The sequence below is a fragment of the Athene noctua genome, chromosome 1 (genome assembly GCF_965140245.1).
Source record: "Athene noctua chromosome 1, bAthNoc1.hap1.1, whole genome shotgun sequence".
NCBI classification, from domain to species: Eukaryota; Metazoa; Chordata; class Aves; order Strigiformes; family Strigidae; genus Athene; species Athene noctua.
The window spans coordinates 116467040-116494489 of NC_134037.1; the positions used below are offsets into that span (position 1 = coordinate 116467040).

At 44.4% G+C, this 27450-nt stretch overlaps 1 protein-coding gene across 3 annotated transcripts in view; it reads left to right on the plus strand.

The window, feature by feature from the left end:
- Nucleotides 1–27450, plus strand: part of LOC141956371 (sodium/potassium/calcium exchanger 3-like) — a 285876-nt gene that overhangs the window by 24036 nt on the left and 234390 nt on the right. For all 3 annotated transcript variants that reach the window (XM_074896962.1, XM_074897054.1, XM_074897505.1), the window contains exon 2: nt 6161–6298. In XM_074896962.1, the coding sequence (XP_074753063.1) occupies nt 6161–6298 (138 nt within the window). The remainder of the gene's footprint in view (nt 1–6160; nt 6299–27450) is intronic.

Here is a 27450-nt window from a genome sequence, read left to right on the forward strand (position 1 = left end):
CAGTAAAAAGTCTCTCTCCCTCATGCAGTGGCATACACTTAGACGAGAGGCTGTATGTATGCATTGAACGCTTGGCCTTGTGCTTAGTATGAGCTCACTGTCTTTGCTAGTTGTGCACTTAGTGCAATGTGTAGGTCAGGGGCTGCTTGCATATGATGCCATGCAGAGTGGTGTCCTCTCTCGTCTAGAGCCACTCAGTGCTACTGGGCCAGAAATAATAAACAATCCTAACAAAGGGGGAATTCGCATTCATTTTTGTCACAATAAAAAGATTTAAGAGAGTTTTCTTCATCTATGTGTGTGTGTTAAGTAAGCCTGTGTGGAAATACTCTTTGCTGGGGAGCCTTGGGGCTGAGTGCAAGACAGGTAACTTGACATCAGTGTAAAACCATTGTCTCCACTAACCTGTATCTCACCTTTCAGAGGTGAGTTTGGGTGCTCTTGTCTCCTTCAGTTGTCAGAGGTGTGTTGGCTAGCTGTGCAAAGGTCCCCCTGAGCTCCGCTTCGGGTTGCTTTGGCCCTGCTAGAAACTGGATGTCCGCTTGAAGGTTCTGCCGCGTTTCTGGCTCACTGGGGTTCCTGTGCCTTGATGCTGAAAGTAAATACACTTCTCCGAGATGAGTGTGCAACTGGGGAACATCGGGATGTTTTATGGCATTATAAAGTAGTATTCTTCATGCTGAAAAGTGCAGATAGGATTTGTTTAGCTGCGTCTTCTGCTAACTCCACCAGAGAAACTCCAGCCAGAGCCATCTGGAATAGTGTAAGGAGCTCCTGAGTTCCCACGTGGAGATCTGGGTCACACACAGAGTGTTTTCAGAAGTTCTGAACAATTTGATCAGTTCTTCTTTCCACTCTGTTTCATTTTCATGATCATAAGTAGAACAGATCAGCAACCTTGATAGAGAGCCTGTTCTCATCAGACTACCACCCCAACTTGGCAGGGGTGGGAGCTCCCAGCAAACACACACTAATGTGCTCCCTGTCTTATTTAAAAAGACACTGCCAGTGGAAATGTGCTGTTTGTGTTGTCTTATTTGTATTGTGAAATGCAGTACAGGCACAAAGACAGGGGAGAATGACCATGGGAATATCTCTGGGAGGAAGCACAAATAAAACTCTTCAGAACCTGGTTTCTGAGTCTGTAATGTAAAACTGGCGCTGGGTAATTGGAGTTGTGGAAAATACCTTGTGGTCACATTCAGTGCTTAAAACAATAATTCACCTACTTTGAAACATGCTGTGGTACAGAACTTTGGAAAAACTCTTTATTGTAACAAAGTTTTTAAAGATGTCACAGTATTATTTTATTATAAAGCCAGCAGCTAAAGCATTAATAAGAAAAACGTCTAATCTATATACTGGTCTGAACAAATTTACTGTGTAGCTAATGCAAGATGTCTTTACCTCTGCTGAGAAAATTAAGAAAATGTTTTTGACATGTTTCCCATTAAAAATCATCCAACTGCATTTTCAAAAAGAAAACTGTTAGCTTTCTTTTTATAATCTTTCCTACTTTTCCTTAGGAAGAAGTTTTGGTTATTCCTTGCTGTTCTCATAGCTCCTCTGCAGAATATCAGATTTTTGTTCTACATTTGGTTGGCTGTGATTGTATGTTGAAATCAAAGGATGGGGCCCTTGTTTGGTGACATAAGGGCCCAGGCCCTACAGCCTTTGGCAGCTGATGTGAAACTTCCAGTCAGTGTCAGTTTTGCCTTAGAACAGGTGACTAAAGCATTGTACGATACGGTCCGAAATGAGAAGGCAGAAGCACATGTTGTAAAAGATTTGTTCTCAGAAGAGAATTTGCGATTGTTGCATCTGCCTTTTTGCAACTGTCCTGAGGATGTGATTGTGTAATATTTACAGATCAGAACATGCTTGTGCCTTTCCCACGAGTGAGCCCAAGGTGCTGGTGCTCCTCCTGCTGGTGTTGTGACAACCCAAGGAGGGACCTGGCCAGTGTGGACAGGAAGGGGCCAAGGAGGCCAGAGTGGGTCTGGCCACCTGGCTGTGGTGGTGGTGGCATGCTGTTCCCGCAGCCCTGTCACGGTGGGATGCTATGGCCAAGGTGATGTCCCTGGTGCTGGGGCACTTCTTGGTAGTGGTGGTTCTGCCTTGTCCCAGCACCTAAAGCAGGAAGAGATGCTGCCAGGCCAAAACAGTGGTGCCCCCGCATCCAACGGGATGCACAAGGTCCCTATTTTATAGGCAGCCACGTGTGAAGGGTTAAACTGCAGCTGACAGTTGGTTCCTCTTTCACTGAATCTGCCAAAACATGAATCCAGGTTTGAGTTGTTTTCTGCAGGGGCTGACGGGAGCATGGCCCGTGCTCATAGGGTAGGTGTTGAGCTGCCTCTGGCCGTGCTGCAGGGAGGCCAGTGCCAGCAAGCAGGGATATGTGATCCCTGTTTGATTATCCTGAAATGCCCTTGTTAGGAAGGTGAAAATCTTGATGTGTCCCTATTTTCACAGGGAAATCCTTGGAAGGTCAAAACTTTGAAAAAGCATCTCCTTTCATATCTAACTTCTATTTTCTATTGCTCTATTGAGCCAAATGTGATTTACAGTGGAGATACCCAAGGTGGATTTTGGTGTCAGTGGGTTACGAGTCCTGCAGTGAGATAGCTGACCCCACTTAGACCTGGAGATACCAGAGAGCTTTTACTGGTGTAAGTCACAGCCATCCCATTGAGTTCAGCCATGGACCAGTTCTGCTGCTATTTACGCTGATTTGTGTGAATGCTGAATGTAGCCTTTATAAACACTTTTATTGCCAAATTAAGCTCTTCCCTTTCCAAAGTCACCTCAAATGACTTTCTTCTTCTCTACCCCTCGCTTCAAAAGAGAGAGAAAGGCGTTATGGGTGTGGAGAGAGCAGGAGAGGTTCCTGTAGGAACTTCTGGGCCGTTGCAGTCCTTGTGGGTTTTCTCTTGTGCCTTTCTTCCATGCAGCGACGCACAGTGAAGCATCGACCGCTTGGAGAAGTGTGCCTCTGCTTTGAAAACAGCTTGTATGTGGAACTGAAACTGCTTAGCTCAGATTACCAGAGTATGTTTATTATTATGGGAGATGTTATTATGCCTCATGTTGGATTATTGCATGTGCTCCTGAGAACAGTCTGCTTCTATCAGTGGTGTTTGTGTGTGTTTAACTCACAGTTTAAGATTTTACTGGTGCTCACAGATTAATCAAACAGCATTCTCTGAAGTTTGTAAAGCATAGCAAATACAAAGTACCTAAGGCTTCAGATCATACTTAGTTTACGACGTTAAACACTGTTTTGCTTAGAAAAGAGGGGTGCTTAAGGCTGCTCATGCAACTGGGGTTCTTTCCCCAAACATGCACACAGGTCAACTCCTGTGTGTCTTGGGGATGTTGGTCCCAGTCACTGCTCTGGGCCTGAGATGCGTATTTCCAGGCAGCCCCTTCCCAAGCATTGCCTCCCTGCTGGTAGCATGACATGGGAGCTGCCCTGAGCAACCTATGATCTGAGCAAGACAGAGGAGCCTCACGTTGGGCACTCTCTCAATGTAATGAGTCAGAAAACCTAACAAAAGAGTTGGGACCTGCAGAGAACCTTTTCCTTTATTCTTAAGCATCTTCTGCGACATTTCCCCGAGATCTGAATCTCTGTTCCACTGGTCTTTGCTTGTGGTCTGTCTCCAGAGTGCTAAGCAAAACTGGGAATAGTTCATATTTAAAAGTGGTTTGAAGCCTCAAGTGTTGGGTGCAGACTCCAGCCTCTGCACAGACCCCTGGTGCTGTGAATTCCTTGTGTGGAGTAAAGCCTGTCATTACCTCGTGCTCAAAACACCCTAGATGTTTGACAGAAAACTGCGTGTTCTTCCCAGTGGGCAGGACAGCCAGACCCTGCCATAGTGTGAGGCTGTGGACAGTATCAGGGATATGTGCTTGGGGGGTAACTTGAGTAGCAAAGTCCTTGTGAGAGGGCCTGTGTTCTGCCTGGTGGAAAGAAGATGGGTGGGTGGGTGATAATCTCTCAAATGCTGTTTGTTACTAGATAGGCCCAAGGTCTCTGTGTATACCTGTTTGAAGTGGATGCCTTAGCAGCTTAAAAAAGAAGTTTTCTTCCTTCCTTGAATCTAAAACTACATAGGATCCATGGAAATGTCACGTGAGCACGTGCTTTCAGCTAATTAGGCAGACATGGCATGTCCAAGGCTGATGAGCCTTGTGCCAAGAATATAATGGAAATCTGCCAGCTTTTTTTATTGACATTGCTAAAATAGAGTTTCACTTAGCAGCACCAAGGCAAAGCCAAAGGGGGGAGTAAAGCAAGGAGAGAGTCAGAAATAATAAGACAAAGTAATGTGTTACCTTTTTGTAGGCTTACTTGCTGCACACTTGTACCTGGAACCACCCTGTGCCTTGCGAGTGTGCAGCTGAAACCAGTCCGTGTGCCTGGTGCATGAAGCAGCTATAGAACAATTGCAGTTTGATGTATTGTGCTGCTGATGGGAGCTGGGGGGTTGGTGTAGTGTGTCTTCATGTTTATTACATGCAAACTGGTTTTGGTACCCTTTGAGTCAGCTGTGCAATGTGCCCAGCTCTTACTGCCTGCACTCGCTTCTCAATATTCACTTTTCAGTTCCTTGTGGCTTCTCAGTGGCAAAGTCCTGGTGCTGGCTACTGTCATGCTTTGCTTGAGTCGAAGATGTGCCACTTCAGTTTCCTCATTTTATTACTCTTTGTTACTTTCTTGCCTTCCAGATGGTGATTCTTATTTCACTGGGTTGATGGCCAAGGAATAGAGTTTTAGGGTTTTTCTTGGTATTCTCAACAGCAATCAGGTGTAGCACTGAAACTTTGTGTGGTAGTGTACAGCTATTTTGCAGTCAGGTCTGGGTTTTGCTGGCAAAGAAACTGGTGAGCAAAATTAATGTAGCTGGTGTTGGAAAAATGTCAGTAAATGTGCACACCTTCTTGTTAGGAAGACAGGGTGTGGTAAGGAGTACACTCAGACTCTTGGTTTATCCCCTTTTTTCAGTTCTGTGTAAGGTACATGTCCCTGATGTTTACAGATGTTTCCTAATGACTGGAAGTGTAGAGGGCTACTGAAGCAACTCAGAGGCATGCTCTGGCTTCGGTTAGATTGTGTTGGGTGGGAATAACAGTGCGGTTGTGCTTATAAGAAACATTTTGAGAATGAATACGGCTATGCTCTCGTAAAGACGGTTCCATCAGTTGCTTTGTACTCTGTGAGCAGAACCTGAAGGAACCTGTAGATTTTGTGTTTATAAATGAATGCTTTCTAATGCATTGAATTGCTGCTGCCTGCCCGGCAGTGACCACATTCAGGAGCCTTTCCACCTATGGTATTGGACTTGGGCGCAAGGTACTGAAATGGATCCAGATATTGAAATGGATCCCTATTGACCACTTTGAAAATGACCCTTCAGGCTTTTATTACAAAACGTAATTTGAAAATGGCAATTGCTCCTATGCTCCACTTCAGTCCCCCCTGGGATGCAGCCTCCCAACTGCCATTTGCTGACACAGTGTAGGTTGCCGGGCTCTGCCTTTGCAGTCCTGAGAAACCTTACACTCAGTTGGAGCAGAGCTTTCCTTAAACCTGCATAGTGGGGTTTTGGTTCACAAAGAAGCCTACCTGACATTTGTGTCAAACACTGTATTTCTGAGGCCTGATTCAGCAGCAAAGAGGATTGTAATCCTAAACAGAAATGGCTTAAACATTGTATAAGCATGTGCGAAATTCAGCAGAGTTCTGCTGGTACTTAGCAGCAATGAAATGTCTACAGAAGTAATAAGTTGAGGGGCTTTATTTTTGTTGTGTGTGGTCATTCATGTGGTGGTGTTGTTTGGGTTTTGGGTTTTTTTAACTGAAACAGTGGATGGTACTTTATCTGATTGAATCTTCCAACTTCTTGTGAAACCGTAGATACTCTTCTGGTATGAACCTTCAAAGTGTGGAGGAATGAACCTGACTTCTGACTAATTGGGATGTGGAGCTAATGGCAGTGTTCCTTTCCAGTGGGATTAGAAACACTGCTGTTTTCAACCCAAGGGACACTGGGTTTGAAGTGCAGGTGGTTATGGCTGCTTCAAGCATTCAGAAATAGAATCAGGAGTCGCCTTTCCTGTGCAGTCTCACGTATCTACTGCTCTTTTCCTTTAGGTTATGATGCCCTGAGCTATTCTGTGGAAAGTAATGACAAATGGAACGGGAGACAGCTACTGCAAGCAAATGAGGAGAATGTGACTGACATCCCAGAGGATGGGGGGCAGCCATACGTCAGAAATTGCACTGAACCAGGTAGGAATGAAAGGTGCTTCTGGCTTCTCAGTCTTACAGTTGGCTTTCTTACCTCCAGGTATCTGTATTGGTATCACCTTTACTCCCCAAAACTCGTGCACTTACTAATTTTTAAGTCAGTAAACATGCTTGTTGTTTTCCTTGTATGTATGCAGCATATGGGTGTTGCAAACTCCCTCAGCAAATAGCATTCAGAGGAGGGCCTGCTGTCAACGAGAGTACAACACAATGTTTGATACGTACTAATAGCTAAGTGCTGAGATCATAAGAAGTATGTCTTCTGTGGTTCTTACATAAACAGCACGTGTGGTTCTAGTGGTGGGCTGTACGTAGCGATGATGTGTGCTAGTAGGATTATTAACTGAGAAACCAGGTGGTCATATATTTAGTACAAGTACTTCTACCAGCAGTGGGCCCAAAGAAACCTAGTCTTCTGTGACTTGAGGTTGGCTTGATCTGCTGATGCGAAATAGGGCTTGGTTCGTAATGTAGCTTTTTCCTTGGGTAGGGACCTTAACGGGGTGGTCCTCATCTCCTTGACTCCTCTTTTTATGAAACTCATAGGAACTCAGTGTCATTGAAACTCTGCTGCTCTGTTACATTTTGTTGAAGTCGGTTGACATATTCAGAAGCTTTTGGGGGAGGTGAGCACAAACACGTTGTCTGTGTTCGTATGCTTCATGTGTCCCACTTCCTCAGGGATCCACCTCCAGCCAGGATTAAGGCAGATACGGTAACGGGGGGTATTGAGCTGCAGGAGATGAGCTGTTTGTCAATTCCTTGTACTTCTCAAAGAGCCCCCTTCTCTGTAAAGGGACAGTTTTCTGACCCATAGTTAAAAGGACAAACCACTTGCATCCCTGTAGAAAAAAACTTTCCATGGACCGTAGAAAAAAAGAACAAGATGGGGCGTCTTCTATTTGCATCCAGTCTATTGCATTGTTATTATTTCTACCTAGATAGAAATCATAATATGTTATGATTAAAAGAGAAAGCTTTATAAGCTGTTCAGTCCTTTATTTTTTTTTCTTTCACAACAGAGGTTGGATGTCGTTTCCTCAGAGTTCAGGGAGGGGAAGGGAAAGGTGTTTCTCCATTCTTCAGGACTTACAAAGGTTACATGCCCCAAGAGAAATTCTAACAAATAAAGTTCTTGCTGCACTTCTCGGCCTATAATTTTTCCTCCACTATAATGCTTAATAACATTTCTGAACTGGTGGATGATTATAGTCTTTTTCAGACAGCAAAAACTAGTACAAAAATTCCTCTTATTCAATATTTTACCTGTTTGCTATCTCCCATATAGTACAGATCCCGTCTTACAGCCTTGCATCAGAATCTGTAGTAATCTTTCCCCCGCCACTGTTGGTACATCAGCACCTGCTATCTCACCATCCTCAGCTATTTCTGCTGCCTTCATCAGATAAAGTGGCCTATAGGAAATGTATGGGATTTTATTTGTGGTGGGTGGTTTTTCTCCCCCTTTTCCTGAAGATAAAACAATGGTTACTGAGTACATTGTGTAGTGTTCAGAAGAGAGAAGGTAGAAATACCTACATGGATTACTGTCTTTGCTCTGAATTATCCATGATGTTACAACAAAATACATTCTGTAATAGCAAACTGATTAAAAGTATGGAGAAAAGAAAGTAAAAGTAACAGTTCAGGTCCCATGTTTGTTTTTGGATTTCATTAGCACTACTATCATAGTGTAAATGTAAATCAATAGTGCTAGTCTGGACTGCAGTCAGAAATGTTTGAACAGGAGCAGGACTCTATTGAAGTGTCTGTGAAAGTTATCTGTTGACTTCAGTAGACTGTAGGCCATGTGCAGAATACTTCAGTTCTGCTTTTCAGCAAATTGAGTAAAAGACCTGGTAGAAGTGATGCTGTAAATATCATTGATAGGTCTTGTTCTGAATGATTTTTGTGCTATATATGATGATGCAACATGAGAGAGCAAAGTGTTGTTAGTTGTACTTTGGGAAGAATTTCAGAATTTTCCATTTTCACTGCAACTAAGAATGACACCAGGTTTCTGAATTCAGCACAAAATGGGCCACCAGTCATGAGTTCATACAGCTTCATCCTGCTGCTCTCTTTCCTCATGCTAAGAGTGAAACAGCCATTCAGGAGATTGAAATGGGGCCTGATGATGGAGTTGGGCTGCTGAGGTCATTCTAGTCTAGTGCAAGCTTAGCCATCATTCCAGCAGGTTAGGATGAGGAGACCTTCAGCGCGGTTCCTAACAGCAGCTTTCATGTTTAAAAGTATAGATAGGAATAGGACTTTTCAAATTAATGTACAGCTCTGACACTAGTAATTGTTCTTGTTAAAGCCGATCAAAGGTTTGATTCAATGTGCTTTCATGGCAGTACAGTTCTCCTTCCACTGGCTGTGTTAGTGCTGGATCAGGCCCCCAAATGGTGTCTAGCTCTGAAGCAACAATAGAGACCTGCACTAATTCAGGAGTCAAGAAGCCTGGAGTTCACCAAGTGTGTCTGCCTTAAGTGCTTGCTTATACAGTGCTGCTCGAGTAAATTGAGGTAATTTGGCTAAAATTGTGATGTTGCTAAGCATAATTCACTTGTGGTACATAACTGAACTCTCAGGCATCTGTTACTTGGGAATCAGAACTTAAACCTCCTTAGCATCCCCACGGGACATGCACTTATGTGCATTTGCCCTTCAGGTGCTTCACCTTCCCTTTGGTGAGTATTGGTAGGAAAATGCTGCCTGAAAGGACTTTTTTTTCTGCTTACTTCCAAAATTAAGTTGTATAAACATCTACAGCAAAAGTGAGTGTTTAGAAAAGCAGTTTCACCTCATCTGTTGGGGGAGGGAAATAAAGTGCCTCATTTTTAAGTGATTTGTGGGTTTTTGCAACGTTTGGCTTTTGTAGTCTGTTGGCAGTAAGCACATTTTTACATGCAAAAGGAAAGATCTTTTTTCTTTAACTGCACGTGTATTTTCAGGCTCATTTGAAAGCCTGGCATGACATTTGTGAACTGCTATTTTTATTTTCTAATGGTTTATCCACTAGCATTTCTAATGGTTTATCCACTAGCATTTTATCATCAAAACTGCTCCAAGTAGTTGGATTTTTTTTTTCCTTTGAAACATACATTGTAGAAATATTAAAGGGGTGAAATGGGCAGAATCCAGCCTAAAGACCTTTTTTTTGTAATTTTTTTTTTGGTCCTTTTGTAATTTTTCACTCTGAAGCTGTTTCAATTGGAGTGATAGTGTGGCCTTTTTGAGCTGTTACATTTAAAATGCACTGGTCGTTCTTTAGTCCTGATTCAGTGAACCCCTGGGGATTTTTTTGAGCCGCATAGGACAGCAACTGGGAATAAATCTTGCAAAGCTCAGTCTGGCAGATGGCTGCTTCTGTATCAGGGTAGCAAATAAGAGGGGGCTGTTCTCTTTCAAAAACTAGTTGAATTTAGCTGATACATTGATGACAGGGTAGCCTTTCTGCAAGCTCCCTTGCCCTCTTGGTGCCGACACAGTTGGTTAGGTGTTGTGTGTATGATTTGGTCCAGCTCTGTGAGTGACTGGCTCTGGAAGCAGTTGCAAGCTGGTGCTCAGTTACGGATGATGTGGGTGAAAAAACTGTGCTCCAGAAAAAGGCAGGGAAAGTAGCAAGGCATGGCAAATAGATGAGGTGAAATGCTAGCTTCAAAACGACCCTATCTTTGCAAGTCTACTAGATTCTTCTAGCTACTTGTTGCAGTGGGATCCAAGTACCTGCCAGCAATTTAAGCCTTATTGCTCTCAGTCCTGCTAACATAAGGAAGCTGAGAAATATTCATCATTTGCTCTGCCCTGATCCTGTTGCTGTATTTGATTGCATTGAGTGCTTGTGGAGGCAGAACAGCACAGCAGCCTGCTTCCTTTTTTAAGAGCCTCTGGTCTCTTGTCTCCTGTTCCCTTATTTTCCAGTCCTGTAATCATACCTGTTTAGCCCATGCCTCTTGGATTCCTGGTGCCCCTTCAAGGTGGTATCTGACTCTGCTGTCATGCAGCAGATGTTCTTCTGGCCTCTCCTACCATCCTCTTGTCCTTGCAGTATCCATGTAAAGGTGTTTGGAATTAGAGATAGACAAAAAATTGGGCAGAGTTCAGTCACAAGAAAAGTCATATTGTTTAACTAAAACACTTGTGATTTTGGGCTAGGTTTGGCAGACAGTTTTAGCTAATACAAAAGATGATGAGGAAGGAGTGAGAAATCAGGCAAAGTATCAATTAACCACCTAGTCCTGTTTAGAAATAATGACTCGCCCACTGGAAGCCAACGAAATGGATTAAGCTGATAGAGTGTTGAGGTTTTGGTCAAGTCCATGTGCTAACCAAATTCAGAGCTAGGATTGCATTAGAGAAATCCAGGTAAACTTGCTGTAAATTCAGGCTGGGTTTATCAGCTGCTGTGAAGGTAAGAAGCTCATAGGCTGCGTCAGGATGGGATGTAATGTGTCTAGAAATTTATGTTAGAAGTTGCTTGGTTGTGGCATGCTGAGGTCCCAGTGCCACCCCTCATTAGCTCCTCACTAAACTGACATATGTTTCCGCTGATGAGCTGTCATCGTGTTCCTCCCCTGGTGTTACCACTTCCCACGTGCCTGGTTGCCACTCCTGCCTCGAAAAGGCTGCAGATAAAATAACAGCCCTACTTAAGTGTGCTGTTTTAAAGTCATTACCAGTAATAACAGGAAATACGTGATTACTGCAGAAACCAAAAGATGTTGGTATATTCATTTAGACCCTTGGGCACAGAAGTGTTAAACAGCCAAAGAAGTTTTTATGCAATTATTTCTTACATTTCCTCCTTTTATTTCAAAAGCACCTTGCTCTTTTATCCATATTTCTCCAGTGAGTCATAGATTATGACAATGTCATTTGTAGGTCTTGACTATGAAGTAGGTAGCTCTTCCAGACTGCTTGCTTATGCTTGTTACCGTTTCTTCAGAGCCCGTTTTGCATTTAACCACAAACTTTAACCCACAAAACCCAAACCACCTCATGGAGATTTGTGCTTTCTGATCTCTTTCCTGTTAAATGTTTGCTCCCTCTGTGTTGTGTGCCCAGGCAGTGACGTAACAGCGACCACCGTGGGTTTCTTGGTGAACGGCTTGGTGACTGAGCTCTTCTTGGTGTGTGACATGGTCTGAGGCAGAAGGAGAAGAAAACATGGTCTTCTGTTGTACCTTTTCCTCTTGCTGTGGGAGAGGAGTCTCGCACTCATGCTTTAGTGACTGTGCAGGCAGGCTGGCGTGAGTGTTAAGTGCTCTCCTGGTTGATATATCATTGCCAGAGTGGTGTTTCCTCTGTGATAAATCCGAGCAGTGCAGTAGTCTTTCCTTGAACTCAGCCTGGGGTGTGGATGTGCTGAATAACGGCCTGAGCAGGCAGTTTTCATCCAAAACAGTAGTAGCTGTCTCTGTGCCGAAAAGGAAACCATCTGACCCTCACATGTGCAAAGACTTATGCATGTGCTCAGCTTTAGGTGGTCGGAGTTGTTCTGGGTTGTCATACCCAGAATGACATCCAGAGAATACACACAGTGCACGGGACCTGTGTCTTTACCTATAAACACATTGCTAGTGCTATCGAAGAACTATAGCAGGAACTGTAGCAGAAGAGTCCCTGACTAGGGGACCTTTAGCCTTTCAGTAGAATAGGGATGGGAATGCTGGAGAAGTTAGTGCATTTATGCAGCTGTAAAACTCACTAAAACTCACATCCTCACTCAGTAGGATGAAATTATGGCTGCTAACGTTCCTTGGTTTTCTCTGGGTTGTGTATTGTCATATTTTGGTGGACTGTCAGAATTGCATAGATAAAACCACACAGGAGATCTCAGAAGTGCATAGCAGATTTCAAAATTGTAGCACGGTCTAAGATGGGCTTGTGTGTTAGAAACAAGGTGTGTTAAAGCATTGAAGTATTTTAGTGAGTGGAGTTGTCCTGAGATTTCAGCTTATGTTTGTATTTCCACATGTGCAAGAGCACTGTCCGTCAGTGCTTGGGAATATGTGTGTCTGTGTTGTGGGACTGACACCCGAGGCTGGACAAGACACAGAAATTAAATGTGACTAAGATGTCCTCATCATTTTAGTGGAGCCTTGATATTTGGGCATGGAGGGTGATGATGTCTCTCTTATGTCCCTAGGTAACATGGACTTCTTGACTCTTGGCCTTTGTAGCTGGAGATACAGTGCCAGCCTTGGACTCTTTCCTTTCTGAGCATCCTTTCTGCTTTGCTTGTTGCCTCTGTAAGAGGCAAGCCTGGGTTTTGCTTTAATGGGGTGGGCTTGTGGATGGGAAGTGGGAAGACATAAGTAACCAAATTCCTCTGGAGGTATTTGAAAAGTTGCTGGAAGTAGCTGCTGGCAGAGTGAGCAAGACTGCTTTTGCTCCACTGCTGCTGAGTTCAGAAAAGTCTTCTCCACAAGCAGATATATATAACATGCTATGCGAAGAGTGATATTTTCCTTTTTTTTTCCTTCTGTCTGAACCAAAATGCAATTTTAAAAAAGAAAAAAAAAATCACTCTCCCTTAAGCAAAATTAATTTTTTCCTAGCAAAAGGAAAAGTGAAAATTTGTTTCCGCCTAGCAAGTTGCAAAACCTTGCTTCCACTTGTAGAAACGTTAGAAAAATAAATTGCTGTAAGTTTAGTAACAGAATGTCCTTGAGGAATGTAAAAAAGACATTCTTCCCTCCCTCAGCCATAACAGTTTTGTGAATTTGACAGAAATTTGCTCGAACTTCTGCTCCCACACTCTGCTTCTGTCTGTTGATTGCTGTCTTCCACCCTCCCCCACAAAAAGAGACGACTTGACAGAAGTCAGGAGTGTGATTCCTCCTGAGTGAAGGTTGAGAGGGAAGAGGAGTGAGTATCACCAGGCACCAGCCTCGCCTGACTGATGGGAGCAGATTGCTTACGCTCTGGTAAGGGTCAGGCATGAGCAGGTACTGGGAGCTGGGGCTGCTCTGTGCCACAGATGCTACCTTGCAGCTGGTGTCACCCATGGATGCTCTGCATGAAGACGTGGCCATGGTGCCCAATATTGCAATGATCCAAGGGATTCCAGTTTCAGAAACTCCAGTGTGTTTTTACTCACTTTTATTTTTCCTACTTGGTGCTTTGTGAACAAGGGTAGTCATTTGTCCTACCCTGATATGGGAGTCCTGTTCCTGGGGCTTGGGGTCTGCAGTGCTAAAACAAAAGTCTCCCCACAGCAGTGTTTTCTTCCATAGTAAGGGTGCATACCGTCAGGTCTTGTGCTTTGGGGGCAGGGGATTGTGTTGTGGTAAGGTATTAGCTGTCTTTTTCTACCTGCCAAGCCACAGAAATGCCACGTTCAGATCACAGCTAACCCTTGCAGGAGGTTAAAACCTTCATGTGAAAAAAAGCACAAACGCCAATATGGTGGTTGCTGTTTGCTCAATTTATTAACTGCGCAATTGCTTTATATACGTCTTTCTGTACATCGCGAGATTTTTAGTTCCCTGTTCTTTCCGTACATTGTGAGATCTTTCATGTGCCTCTATTTTTCCTGTACATCGCGAGATCTTCCGAGCGCCTCTCCCTATAGGGTTGCAAGTGGTGCACCATCACCTTGGAAAGCTTCTGTGTTGCTCCATGGTGAGCAGCACAGAAAGGCTCCATCAACTCCAAACCTAAAGCATTAGAAAACTGTGGTATTGGGGTTAAAACCTCAGAGATGAAAACAAAAAACATGCTTATTTCTTCAAGGTTTGTGTGCTGGCATGGAATTGGGTTATCTTTTCCTATAGTCAGAAAGGAGAGATGGGAACAAGAGCTGAGGTTGTGATGCTGTCACCTGGCTTTAGGAGCTGAGGCTTGAAGAAACAAACAACGCTGGCAAAGCTCCATGTCTGACACCTGCTTTTTAACTAAACATCATTTTGACTGGGCTGCGTGCCCCTACAGCCTGTGTCTCTGGCTGAGGGAAAACTGTGAGGCAACCACTGAGTTTAGAAGAGTTCTTCCTTGCTGAGCTTGCCTGATTCGTTTGCTAGAAATACTGCAAATGATTTTCCTTTTCACACGTGTTTGCCGTGGGCCACGCACAAATGCATTAAGTGCAGGCTGTTACAGTGTTGATCTGAAAATGAGGACACCCAGCTCATCTATCATTATCATTTGGGGGAGATGTTAGTTTGGGGTTCTTTTTGGCAACTGGAGTGTGTTTCTGGAGCCAAGTTCAGATTCAGGTAAAACTGGGTCAACAGACATGTACAGTGTTTCAGATGGGATAAGCCTTGTTAGACACATGGGGAGACCACAATTTGGTTTTGATCACAGATTTTCTTGTTAGCCTGTGTCAGAGAAGCTGACCTATTAAAGTTGTAAAAAGTTGCAAGGGATACTTAAAGACAACTTGTAGATGGTGGAAAGTATTTTGCTGCTTGGTTATTCATGCAGCTGTTTTTTTGGAGGGTATTTTCCACTTACCTGGTCCTTGGAATCACTTCTTGGGCTCCAGAAATTTTCTGCAAACTTTTGAATAATATCTTTCTCTTCTCTCAATGGAGTTAGATTTTGGGGTTTTTTTTTTGGTCTTGCAGAGAACTAGCATGAGAATTTGCTTGCCTGACTTGGAAAACATTAAATCTTCCTGGTGGCAGTTACACTGTCAATATTGCCACCATATGAGGGGGGAATTTCCAGGGACCAGCAGCCCCCTGACCCTAGCAGGGGTAGGTTATGCCAATAAATGTTTTTAACAGGGAGGAGCTGTTTACCATTGCAAGATCTGGCCAATGGAGTGGAAAATACAGCATCTCTTTCCTGCTTCAGAAGAGAGAAGGTGTCTTTCTCAATAATACTCTCTTGTCATGTGGAGGACCCCAGCCATGAGATGGTGGTGGGAGAGCTGCGCTCAGGAGCCTTGGGAAGCCCGGTGTTCTCATAGGCTGTGCCAGTGTGGTGCCCATGGATGGGCTGAGAGCTGGCGTGTGTCCTCCCTACTACAGCGGGCAGCAAGGGGCTGGGTGCTCCATCATCGCAGTGGTAACACTCACCGTGCAGGGGCCCAGCAGTGCCACTTGCATCTGGGTTGGCCCTGCACACATGTACATACGGTGCTTGTTTGCTGCAGTGTCAGAACAATTATCCTCAGGCTGGGATTTGGCACTGTGAAGCTTCTAGCTCTGGAGTTGCTTTGTGACTTGGTTTTGCTGCTTTATTTATAAACACTTTCAGCTGCTCTGGCATTGAAGCAGAGTGAAGTGTGTATTGGAATTGGCCTTGGTTGTGGCTGTGCTGTGGGCTCACTGTGGGGGTTTGATTTCTGGGCTGTATTTTGCAGGGCCTTGATCTGTTGTATTGCATTGTTGTATTGCAGGTTCTCCTTTAAATAAGACGTGATCACAAGTACTTTCTTTAGGATTTTCCAGTCCTCTAAGGGGGTAACAGCCCAAGTGTTGCTGAGTTACACTGGCATATAGGTGAGCAGATTCCTTAGCATCAGCTGCTCTGAAGCAGGACCTGTTGCATACTTACAACAGGGACTGTACCTGGACCCACACAGCAGAGGGGAAGCTCAGAACAATTGCTTTTTGCTGGGTACTTAAACTCTGAACTGATCTCCAAAATCATGCAGTTCCCTGGAAAATAGGGCCCTGTGTACATACACAGGAGACCAATGGCATTCTTTTTGCTGAAATTTTGCCGGTATTCCCATGTGATTATGTGTGCGACTCCAGGAGCTTTAGGAGAAAAATAATACAAGCTCTGTGGTTAAAATCAAGAGGTGGCAGTGCTATTTCCTAGTTTATCCTCGGTGTGTTCTCTTACATTGATGAAACAAAAGAATTAGAAAAGGAAGGGGAGCTAAGTGGCAAAACAGCAAAGTAAAACTCAAATCCCCGAACCAGCATCACTTCCGCAGTTTGTAGGCAGAGGAAAGGTAGTGAACTCCTTTGAGCCCATAGGGCTCTCGTCAGAAAGCTGCTGTTTATTTTTGCAGAATACATCATTGCGTATGTATCAAACAGTTGTAATTAAACCACTACTTGTTCTAATAGAAAAGAATCTCATTAGTCCCATTGGCTCCTGGTTTATGAGTCCCCAGCCTCTAGCCTTCTGCATCACAACATGGTTGAGATTTGCACTGGTAGTCTGCAAAATCTCACCTGCTGGGACTCACTTGCTTAATTGGTGATACTTGTGATTAGCATGTTCCTGTTGTAATTGTTGTTTCCGGTGGAAATTACTGTATTGTTATATGCTAGCTATGCAAAAAGGGCCTTGCAGAGTGTTTATGGAAGATTTATATGTCATGCTGGGCGTTGAATGAAGAATGCCAAAGGATAATTGACTGTTGCTACCCAAGAAGCATGTTAATAGTCTTGAGAAATTATGACAAGAAAAAAGAAAGGAATAAATCTGTAGGGAACAAGGAATAGATCTTAACCTGTACACCTGCTGCTATCAAAGACACAAGAGGATACCATGTAAGAGCCAGTCAGAAGTGTAACCCAGTTTGCATGGTAGCTCTTCCTAGTATTCTGTTTATCAAGTTGGTGTTTTGCTTTAGATTGCCAATGAGCTTTAGTGACAAAACCTGAAATAGGGAATATTGGACATGGCATTGCTGGCCAGGGGAATTTAGCAGTAATAATGGTAGGAGCACACAGTTGCAGTACGCCAGTAAGGTCTGCATCTGATACCTTGAGGAGATTGTTTGGTGCAGATCAGTCCTTATTGCTTCAGCCCCTTGGTTCCCCTTTTCATCCCTGTCTCTCCAGGTGAATGGAAGCACCCACAGACAAGTAGATTTGCCAAAATCCAAACTTTAACCTCTTGCATTTCACAGCATTTTGTTAAGAGTAGGCTGCTTAGTTATTTAGTTTTTGAATTACAGTGCAGGGGGTTAGGAGAGAGAGATACTTCGCTAAAAACTATGGACTATGTAAGACAGGCATAGATAGTGCTACAGCTTCTGATCTCTTTTTCCGTTCTAGTCTTCATTTGGACTGTAATGAAATGACCCACCTGCAACCTACTAGTCACCATTTAATTAAACTTGTTCTCTAGGGATCACTAATCTGGCAGCCTTTCGCTGGTGATAAATATTGTCTAGATGTGAAATACTGACCCTCTGCTACCAATCATGGTCAGAAAGCTTTGCCTCATACATGGTTTTACTAAAGATCCTTTCAGGCCTGTGACTTGAGCATGGCCAGTGCAGGCATTGGGGTGCATCCCTGCTGGGAGGGGAGGGCTGTGCAACCCCAGAGGGAGGTTTCCAGAATGCTCACCTAAATCTGGAGGAGGTATGTCACTCAACATGTGTAGGGGCTTCTGCATGGAAGAGCAAAGGCAAGAGGGCACTGTGCTGTCAAGCTGCTTCCTCTGCTGAAGGGACCTGGAGCCTAGGTGACCTGTGCCTGCGGGAGCACCTTCTTCTCATCTCTGTCAGAGACCAAAAATGCCTTTGTGGTCTTCCCTGGACTCAAGCCTCTGGTCTTGCACACTGAAATGCTCTGCCTGTGGGTATCCTGGTCACGGTCTGCTCTGGAGTGTGCTAAGAGTTTGAAACTTGTTTTGCTGTTTACGTAGACTTGCCAAACAAAAAATAGATGTGGCAGAGGGCTTATCTAATGTAAAGCTGGTCTCTTATCCCTGTTTTAAGCTCTTTCCTTTTAAAATACAGTGATAAGTCTGGATAAAATACAGCCTTCAAGCTATAAGCTTGTGGGATTCCAGTCTTATTTTCTTTTAAGAAAAAAGAAAATGTGAGGTGGAACACAGCTGTTTTGCAATGGAACCCAAATGTTCCTTGGATGATCTGATGGATTGTGTTTGCACACATATCTTCATGGGGTACAAACAGACTTCTTTCAGTTACATTATGACTAAAGGAGCTGCATACTTTATCTCTGGAAAAAAATGCAGGTAGCAAATATCAGAATTCATCAGCACAAAGAGGGGGAAAATATTTTTAGAAGTACATCATCAGTGAGTTACTACAGTTATGCAGCAAGAAGCCATGTTTGGAGTAACAGCAAAGGAGAGGGGGGGAACCCTGTGTTCCTTTTTATGATTATTTTTTCCCATCTGAAATGACTTTTAAATGCCCGAAAATCTTCTGGTTGGTTTGTTTGGGGGAGTTTGCTTTTTATATCTAGAGCAATGAGACTTGCTTCCTTGAACTTCTAGCAAGCTTGAGTTGTTCCTTTGGTTATTGTGCATTGTGGAAGAGGCAGCAGAAAGGTTTCAAATACTAAAGAGGAAACGTGACTTCCAAATCTTTTCATTTAAAAGGTGTTAAGCAAAGCAGGACTTCAGACATGAATAAATATCACATCGTATCTTTCTGAACTGGGTTTTACTTCTCTGACACCTGAGGGTGCCAGGCTGCTGTAGTGCATCGCTCTAGTAATCTGGGAAGTCTTCCGTGAAGCCCAAGACCTGAATTTCTAAGAAGGAAGTGGGGGGGGGGGGGGAAATGAAGTCAGACTTACTCCTTTCTCTTGGAAGAAAATATACTTGGATTTTTCGTATGCCAAGCATAAAAGTAGGACTGTTACAGGTTTTTGGGTTGGCAGCTGGGAAGAACCGCTCTAGTCCTCTTTTATGTTGATGTTGGTCCGTGGTGTAATGGGGTCAACCTTCTCGCTCCCAGCCTTACTGCCAGAGGGGGACTGTGGAAGGGGGGAGCAGTGGACCGAGGTGCTAGAGAGGTGTTTTCTCTTCTGACTCTGGCGTGGGTCTGCTGGGAGGTGTGGGTTGAGTCCTCTCTGTGCCTTGGCAGCAAGATGGCATAGCTAATACTGATGGGCAGTGCAGGGGACAGTTGAACTGTGCTGATGAAAAGCACACGGTAAGAAGTTATTACCAATTCAAAATCTGTAAATTGCAAGTGATTGTGTTCATGATACTTTTTGGATCATCTTTCTGATCAAATCAGTGACTGGTGCTTACTTAGCATATGCAAGCTGCTCAATGCAGCATGGCCTCAGGGCATTACTGAAGTACAAATAACAGCTCACAGCTGTAATAAAAGTAAATGTGTACCAGATGTAGATGTTCTAGATTGGCTAGATACCATAGTTTATTTTTTTACATACCTGAATTACTCTTCTGTCATGGTAAATGCAAATTGTCCACTTAAGCATTTTAAAATACATTGTTGCATTTTTGTAAAATGTCATAATTCTCCCAGCATCCTATTTGCACCAAGCTTCTATTTTGTGAATGTACGTCCTGCAACATTTTATTATGCTGCTGGTTTCTCCCAGAGCAAGTGACAGCTGGTTTTTTAAACCATTTCAGATCTCAGAACAGATGCAAGTTCTCACAGGGCTGCAGAAGTCTGAAAGCCACGACTGTGCTGTAGCACAAACACAGATTTTGAGAGGAGGACTTCTGAAGAATATAAATTATGTTTCCTGTATCTGGACAGTAGAGAGATACTCTGGGCACATCCTTAGGTGATATAAGTCCAGCAGGCTCTGCTGAACTCTGCTGGCTTATATCAAGTGATGGTTTAGCCCTTGATGATACAATGTTTTCAGCATTCATTTGTGTAGGTAGGACAGATCCAGGTCCCTCGTGCAAAACTGGAGCAAGGAGGGTTTTCTGTAGGACCACAACAGATATTTGGGGATGCCTCTTTGTTTCCCGCTTCTTAAAGCAGGAGAGGGACATGGAAGCAGCATCTGCAGCTCTGGCACATGGTGATGCCTCTGGGCTTTGCCGGTGTGGGGGTTTTGTGCGTAACCAGCCTCTTGCTCCATCTGTCGTGAACCTAGAGTGCCGAGTGGTGAGCAACTGAGGTTCAGTGCTTTTGGGCATCTCGTAGATGTATTGAGCTCCTGGTCAGGCTTTTGGGGGTCTGCTTACCCCCTGTGCCTTCCAGCAGCTCCTCCAGTTTGCAGTCCCTGCGATGGTGAGGGACAATGTGTGACTTGCAGAAACCTGTGTACAGGCTTTCACTTTCACGCTTGTCAAAACAAATGAATACTCATAGTTGTGCAGTACTATAAAACCAGCCCATATATCAAGGCAGGGGTAGAAATTGACAGTTTGAGATTTGAGGCTTAAACAGTAAGATCAGCCTTTCTTATAATTAACTAGTTTCACTGAAGAGCACATTGGTATGGGCCATACGGGTAGTGCCTTTAGTGAACCCAGTAACAGATTGGTGGGTGTTTTAATTAAAAAAAGGAAAATCTACACTACTGCAAATTTTTGGTTGTTATAAATTTTGGACTTGCAGTACCAAGGAATTTGAGAATTAAGTCATTTATCTTGGTGCTTGTTGACTCCAAGCCTTGTAAAATCCACTGTCCCTAAGACAGTCTGTGTGTTTCCCCTTCTCATTAAAAATATTACACATGGTTATGTATCTTGAATGTTAAACTTCAAGTTTGACTTTCTTTGCAGATGATATTGGTACAAGACTTAAACCCCTTGAATTCTGGCTCAGGTTACATGGGGTTAGATGCTCCAGCAACACCTACAAGAGAACCAGCTTTGACATTTCTTGTTCCAGTGACTTGTTCCTGTTCAGATAGTGTCACAGAGGACAGTATCTTTCCTAACCCAAATAGTGGGTAGAGGTATTTTGCTCAGACTCCAAAGGAGGAAAGAAAATTGGCAGTGAGCAGGGTGAAGCAGGGCTGGGGGAAAAGACAGCTCTGAGAAGGGTGTTTGATGATTATAAGATATTGAAAAGGGAGTCCTGGGATGGAAACAGAAATTCAATCCTAGCTGTAGCAGGTTCTCTAGCTCAAGTGATTTTGTGTGAGTTTATGCTATTTTAAAGGGTATCTTAGCAGGCATATGCTGAAATATAAAATGTTTTAAAGGATTCTCAGGTTTTGTGAGGTTCTACGTTGGAGAATTACTCCACTGGTTTTGGGAAAGGTGCTTGCTGGGGGTGGGAGGCATTGTCTTTTATTTGTATTTTAAAACCAGGAATAGGAAACCTCAGTGGTCTGTGATGGCGGGCTGAAGCTTTGTGTTTGTGTAGTTCCCATCTCCTGGGCCACGCTCTGAGCTCACCTCTGTGGTGGCTCTTCCCCATGCAGGCAGCGGGCCTGTGTTACTGCTGCGTGGGAATGGATGGCTTTGGAGGCTGGGCTGCACCGTAACTCCAAGCAACCTTCTAGCAGAGATATGGAGACTTGCAGCTTTCTGACCTGGCCCAGAGCCAGTCCAAGATTCAAGTGCCTGCTAATATTTAACCTCTAGTGAATGACAGGGCAGTGCTTATGGAAGGAGGTGTGAGCCTGGGAGCTGGTGCCTGCTCTGCCGGGGCGTTGCCAGATACACCTGAAAAACATCGCTGCTGTGAGATGAAAGGCTTGTCAGTGCTGAGTGGCCTTTTGTTTAACATGTGACCGCAGCCAAAGTGCAGGAAGTAGTGTCAGTGGGGTTACTTGTTTGCAAAATGTCACCGGGGATGGAAATGCCAGTATGTCAGAAAGAAGGCAGTGGAGAGAGCTGGGTCAGAGCTGAGGAGCGGGCTGTGCTCAGGTAGAGACTGCTGGAAAGTGCCTGGGCTGCTAAACAAGGTGTAATGCAGGAGGGAACTGAGCACGGGGACCACTGGCCTCGGGGCCATTGTCCTCTGTCTGGACCAGCTCTGCCAGTGAAGGGAAGGGCCACCATGATGGTCTCAATGTCTTTGCCTGGGGAGGCACAGCCACCTTAGCCAGGTTTCTGTTGAAGGAGGCCCACCAGCAAGCTGCCCACTGCTGCTGGACCAGGGCTGGGCCACCCCACTGGGTCAGGAGCCGCATTCCTGCCAAGACCCCTTTCTGCAACTTCAAGACTACTGAGGAGCCTTCCACAATATAAATATATACGTTTTATCCTACATTAAAGTCTTTTCATGCTGCCAGAAGAGTATAGGGAGTAAGCTTGATAATGAAGAAGGTCAGGGTAAATGGTTATAAGCACGTGCTTTAAATTTTGGTGTGTTTATGATATTTTGCAGATCGAACATGAACGTGTAAATGAGGGCCTCGAGCCTTAATTTAAATTTCCGTGCCTTCAGGGGTGGAAGCTGATGTAACTCCAAGATCTGTCCCAGGACAAGTCTTTATTAGAGTTTCTGTTTTAAATTTGTTATTTTTGAGCTATTACTGTAATAAAAGAAGAATAACATCTGGCCCCATGTTACAAACTGGATTTTTGTTGCTTGTTTTTCAATTCTTGCCAGTAGTAAGTATTTAAAAATCAAAGGTCCAGATTTTCCACTGATGTAAATTATTACTAGCTCCATTGACTTAATTGAGTTTACACTAGTTTTAAACAACTGAGGATCTAATACAGCATCCCAAGTCAAGATTTAATACAGTCAGAATGGAGTCTTTATCATCTGTCATTTGCATTTTAAGCAGTGCTTAATTGTATAGTTTTTATACACAGACACGTGCATAAACTCACTTATGCATGCACAGAATAATGGTTTTATATATTAATGCTGAAGCAGTTTAATTTAGTGCACAGCAGTAGGTAAAATAAAAGTATTTAATTAAAATGGATTTTTTTCATGGACTGCATGAAGAATTTTCCAGATTAGATATTGGTTACCCTTATGTGCAAGTTCTTCATCATTTCCTTGCTGTCACTGTTAGGAAATGGAGTGATGAGGTTTGGGGTTTTTTTCTTGAAGCTCGGGCAGCAGGGCCGGTGGCTCCCTTCCTGCCAGCTGGTGAGTGAGCAGGTGGTGAGGAAGAGTGCTCCCACTTTGGTCCAGGCTCTCTGGAAAGATTTGCTCTCATGGTGGGATCAAAGTCTCGTGCCAGATGTGGTAAAACCAGACATACAGATGTCTTCCGTGTTTATCTTACAGCCCGAGTGAATGAGGCTTGAGGTAGGAGGTAACAGGTAAAGTGACTGATGCCTCAGGCTGGTGAAAAAGCCAAGGTGAGCAGCCAAGTTCTGTTCCCTAAATCAGTGCTGTTCTGCCCCAAAGCCTCGGCTGCAGCAGAGGTGGTAGCAGTGATCCTTGATAAGCGGCCTTCCTCTTCTGCCACTGAAGTCTTGCATGAAAAGTGCTGAAGTTCAAGTAGCCCAGCACTTCTCATATGCTTGACGAGTTAACATTACAAATACAGAATTGTCTGTAAAAGCAGGGCGTACTCTAGGCAAAACCAAATAATAACAAAAAAGAATACCAATTACTTTGACTTTTCAAACCAGATAAATGTCCATGCATCCCATAGTCGCCTGTTTTGTTGTGGTATTTTGGTTGTAGTTTGCAGCATGGAAAGTTTTTCTGTGCTTGTTTGCTTGTCCAAAGTTAGGATAGTGTCAAATATCCTAAAATTTCAGGATAGTGTCAAATATCTTTTAGAGGCCACAAGATACTGGTGCTTCTGTGAAAAACAGTAGCAGTTCTGGGGTAGCTGTTAGTCCAGAGCACTTTATGAGCTGTCTGGCTGCTCCTCTGTCAGGCTGAGCCTTCTCCTGCCCTGTGCACATCCTGCAGACTGATCTGTCACTGCACTGGTGGCCAGAGTTACGGGCCAGGAGGTGCTGCAGCTTTCTGTCCCCACCAGCAGTCTCAGGAGCAGAGGGAGGCCCCCACCCATAGGCACAAGGCTGGATGAGGGATCTGTCAGCAGCTTCAGAGGTTATTTTCACAGCAGTGGTTGTGTATCTCTGCTGGAGCAGGGGAAGGCTTCGGAACATACCCTTTCCTTGATTTTATGTATACTTACATATGCATAGCTAAAAAGCAAGATGGAATAAAAAAATGAGCTGTCATGACCAGTATATTTGTGACCAAAGACAATCCTGAGTCCACAGCCTGGTGAATACAGAAGCAGTGTTAACCCAGGCTTCTGGTGATGGACAGGCAGGTGCTGATGGTCTGAATGACCATTTCTAATTAGGACTCATTAATAGTCTCGGAAGAAACTGGCTAGAGAGTTAGCTTCTGTGCTGATGTCTGTGACTTCCAGGTGACCTGAGCACTGTGAGGCTCTGTCTTTCTGCAGCTTGGAAAGCTATCCATGCCCTGACTGAGTGACATTACCTTCTGAAGCATCCAAATTACCCACCCCACCAGCTTCATCTCCTGACAGGCTGCTATTGGTCAAGAGCAAGAGATGCTGTCTTCCCATCTCTTAATTGATGGGAGAAGAAAAGAGGTGATAACTGTTTTGTGTTAAAACTGGCATAATTACTGCTATACAATTACAGTAGAAAACAAAGCAGCAATTAATTATTCATTGTCACAGTTCAAACGTGGATCGACAGCGTCATGGTTCACATCTTCCTTTGGGCTAGCTGGCAAGGTGGTTGAGGAATGAGCCTTCGCCTCCAGTCACTGGGAGCCCTGTGCTTTGATGCCCAATTGCATGGATGGCTCCCTTGGAAGGATGCTGTTTTAGGGTCTGTTGGGGCAGCTGCCAGCAGAAGCTAAACCTTTTGTTCCATAAAACCTGGCTGCAAGCAGAGAGTGCCGTAGGGGACCCCCGCCTGTGTTCGTGATAAGACATGGCCTTATCTTTGTGCCACAGCTGGGTCAGCAAATCTGAAGAAAGACCCTATCATAGGAAGAGGGGTGCTGGTCAGGCTACAGATCCATTTGGTACTGTCTTCTGGCTCCATGCGCAGTGCTACATTCATGGGGAAAAAGGCAAGAAAAGGAAGATGTTTTTATCACTGGGACTTGGGCCATTGGACTGAGTGATGCTTCCCTAGTGTAGTCTTGCATCTCCCAGTAATTTGTAGCATAAGGAGTCAGTGACTGGTTTCTCTGTATGAAATATCTCTTCGTGCTTTATTTTCTCTGAGAATTTGATTGCTTTCTGGGCTCTGTGTGAGCCTTTGGCATCTGCAACCCTGTACGGCCAGAGCATCACTGCTGTACAGAGGACATCTCTGACAGGGGAGAAGGGAAGGAATTAACACAGACTTGTTGTGTGGGGGCATCAGCTAGCAGAGATGGTTTTACAGCGAGCAGGAGAACTCTTATCTAGAGGATGTTCTCTAGGGCAGTTGGTTGCTGCAGGGACCTTCGGTGAGGCTGGATGCAGGGATGCAGCAGCTTTCCTGTAGCCATAGCAACCATTAGGAATGTGGTGGTAACTGCTGGCATCACCAGATGGACAGATAGGTGTGCAAGACAGGTGGAAACAAGTGTGGTTTCAAGGCCAGACAATGAACTAACCCACAGTAGTTCAGGTGAACGGGGCAGACATGAGTATGACATGGGTGTGCCCAGTCGGCTGTGTTGCCAGGGTAATTTCTGGCACACCTTGGCATGCCTCAACCCTGGGCACTTGGGCCCAGATGGATGGACACCCAGTACCAGACTCCCCTGACTGGGAGGTGGCCTCTCTTGTTGCTTCTTTCACAGGTGTACTGAACTCCTCCTTGAAACTGCCCGTGTGCAGTTCAAGGAATCCCTGTTAGGCAGGAAAGGCTTTTGGTGCTCATCTTCCTGGGTTCAAGTGGGGTGATAAGGGCTGGGTTTGTCTCTACTCCTCTCAGAGTGATTAGCACACTGAAGCAAGATCTGGAAGGCTGTGTCCCCAGCAGTGCCAGGGTCTGCAAACACTCTGGTAGCCCCCTGCCCAAAGCTGAGGGGTAGGCAAGGGGTCAGCAAGGAGATCTCAGGAGGGCAAATGACAAGGGAGTGCAAGTAGGTGCCACCACATAAACTGTGTCTTAAAGTGAGATTGTCAAATGCCTACTGAGCCTGAGGCTCCTGTGGGCAATGCTAAGCCTCCCCCTTTCCCCCATCCCCTTCCCCGGTAACTGGGATTACAGATCTAATCAGGATGCAGGAGCTGACAAATACTTGGACTGGGCGATGGAAAGTTCCACTGAGCCACCACTGCTCGTGTGCTGGGGGGAAGCCGGCAATGGGGAAATCAAGCTGTTCGTGCAGCCTCTACGCTTGAATTAATTTTATGTTCCGCTTGCACTCGGGTTTCTCCTTTAGACATGTCTTTCCCCGTTCCCTTTTTCTTTTTCATAAAAAAAAAATTCCAAGTGAACTTTTGTTAGAAGCCAGCACATCTCCTGCTCTACCTTCACTGCATCCATGCTGGATGCATTTGGATTGAATCATTGGCTCCTGGGAAAGACTTTCAGGGATATTTATCTTCAGTATAGAATTAATAAACAGGTTAGCACGGAGGAAGGAGAGAGAGGACCCAGCAATCCATAGCTGTGTATGTTGTAACTAAGAATCTGCTCTGCCAAGTTTCAAGGAAACTGGTGGTGTTCGGGGATTACTGGAGGAGACCTTGGTGTGCAGGCACGCGTGCATCCATGTTCCCAAGCACACATGCAAACAGTATGAGTGTGTAAGTCTTGTTTCCTCTGAAGAGCAAATTGAATTGCTTTGCCCAGTAAGCGACGGTGCCAATAAAGACAGGATTGACATTTTCCTGGCAGATTTTTCCATGTAGGAAATTCCCTGCTGTTTAGAGTCTATAAATCAGGATCAGATGGCCTTTTAAGGGAGTGTGCTGTCATTCAATGTTTCCCATCCTATTTTGATTTTGCAGATCCTTGACATATTCCCAGTGGAGGTGCAGGCTTGCCTGCAGCAAATTCAACTAGAAAAAGACTCGCCTTGCTTTTGCTCCTTTTCCCAGACCTATTAAGGCAGACTGTGGTCCCACAGAGCCCTCCCCAGCCAGCAGATTACGAACTGCTGGTTGCTCAACCACTAACCGCTGAAGCACTGGTCCAACCATGGGCCCAGGACTGCCAGGTGAAGCCCAGTCTTCTGTTTTATGAGGGATGAGACTGTGCAGTTCTAGGCATCCTGCCTACAAACGCAGTGCAAATAAGATGCTGCAAATCCCCCCTGAAATTGAGTCAAACAGAGGGGTGGTAGGGTTAAAGCAAAGTCTGTTGCTGAATTTCAGTGAGAGATTTGCCAGCAGATCAGACTTAATTTACCATCTTAATTTTCTACTCCCACAAGACTAGTGGAAGAAACACATCCTTTGTAATTTATATGTAAGACTTTGAGAAATATGTGACCTGTTAAAATGATGTTGCTGAGAGCGATTAGATGTACGGAAAACTGAAATAAATAGGGTTTGTGCTTGATTCTTCGAAGATAATAAGCTTGTATTCCTTGTCAACGTTGTTACTCTGTTGATTACTATGTAGGTGCTGTAAATTGCAGA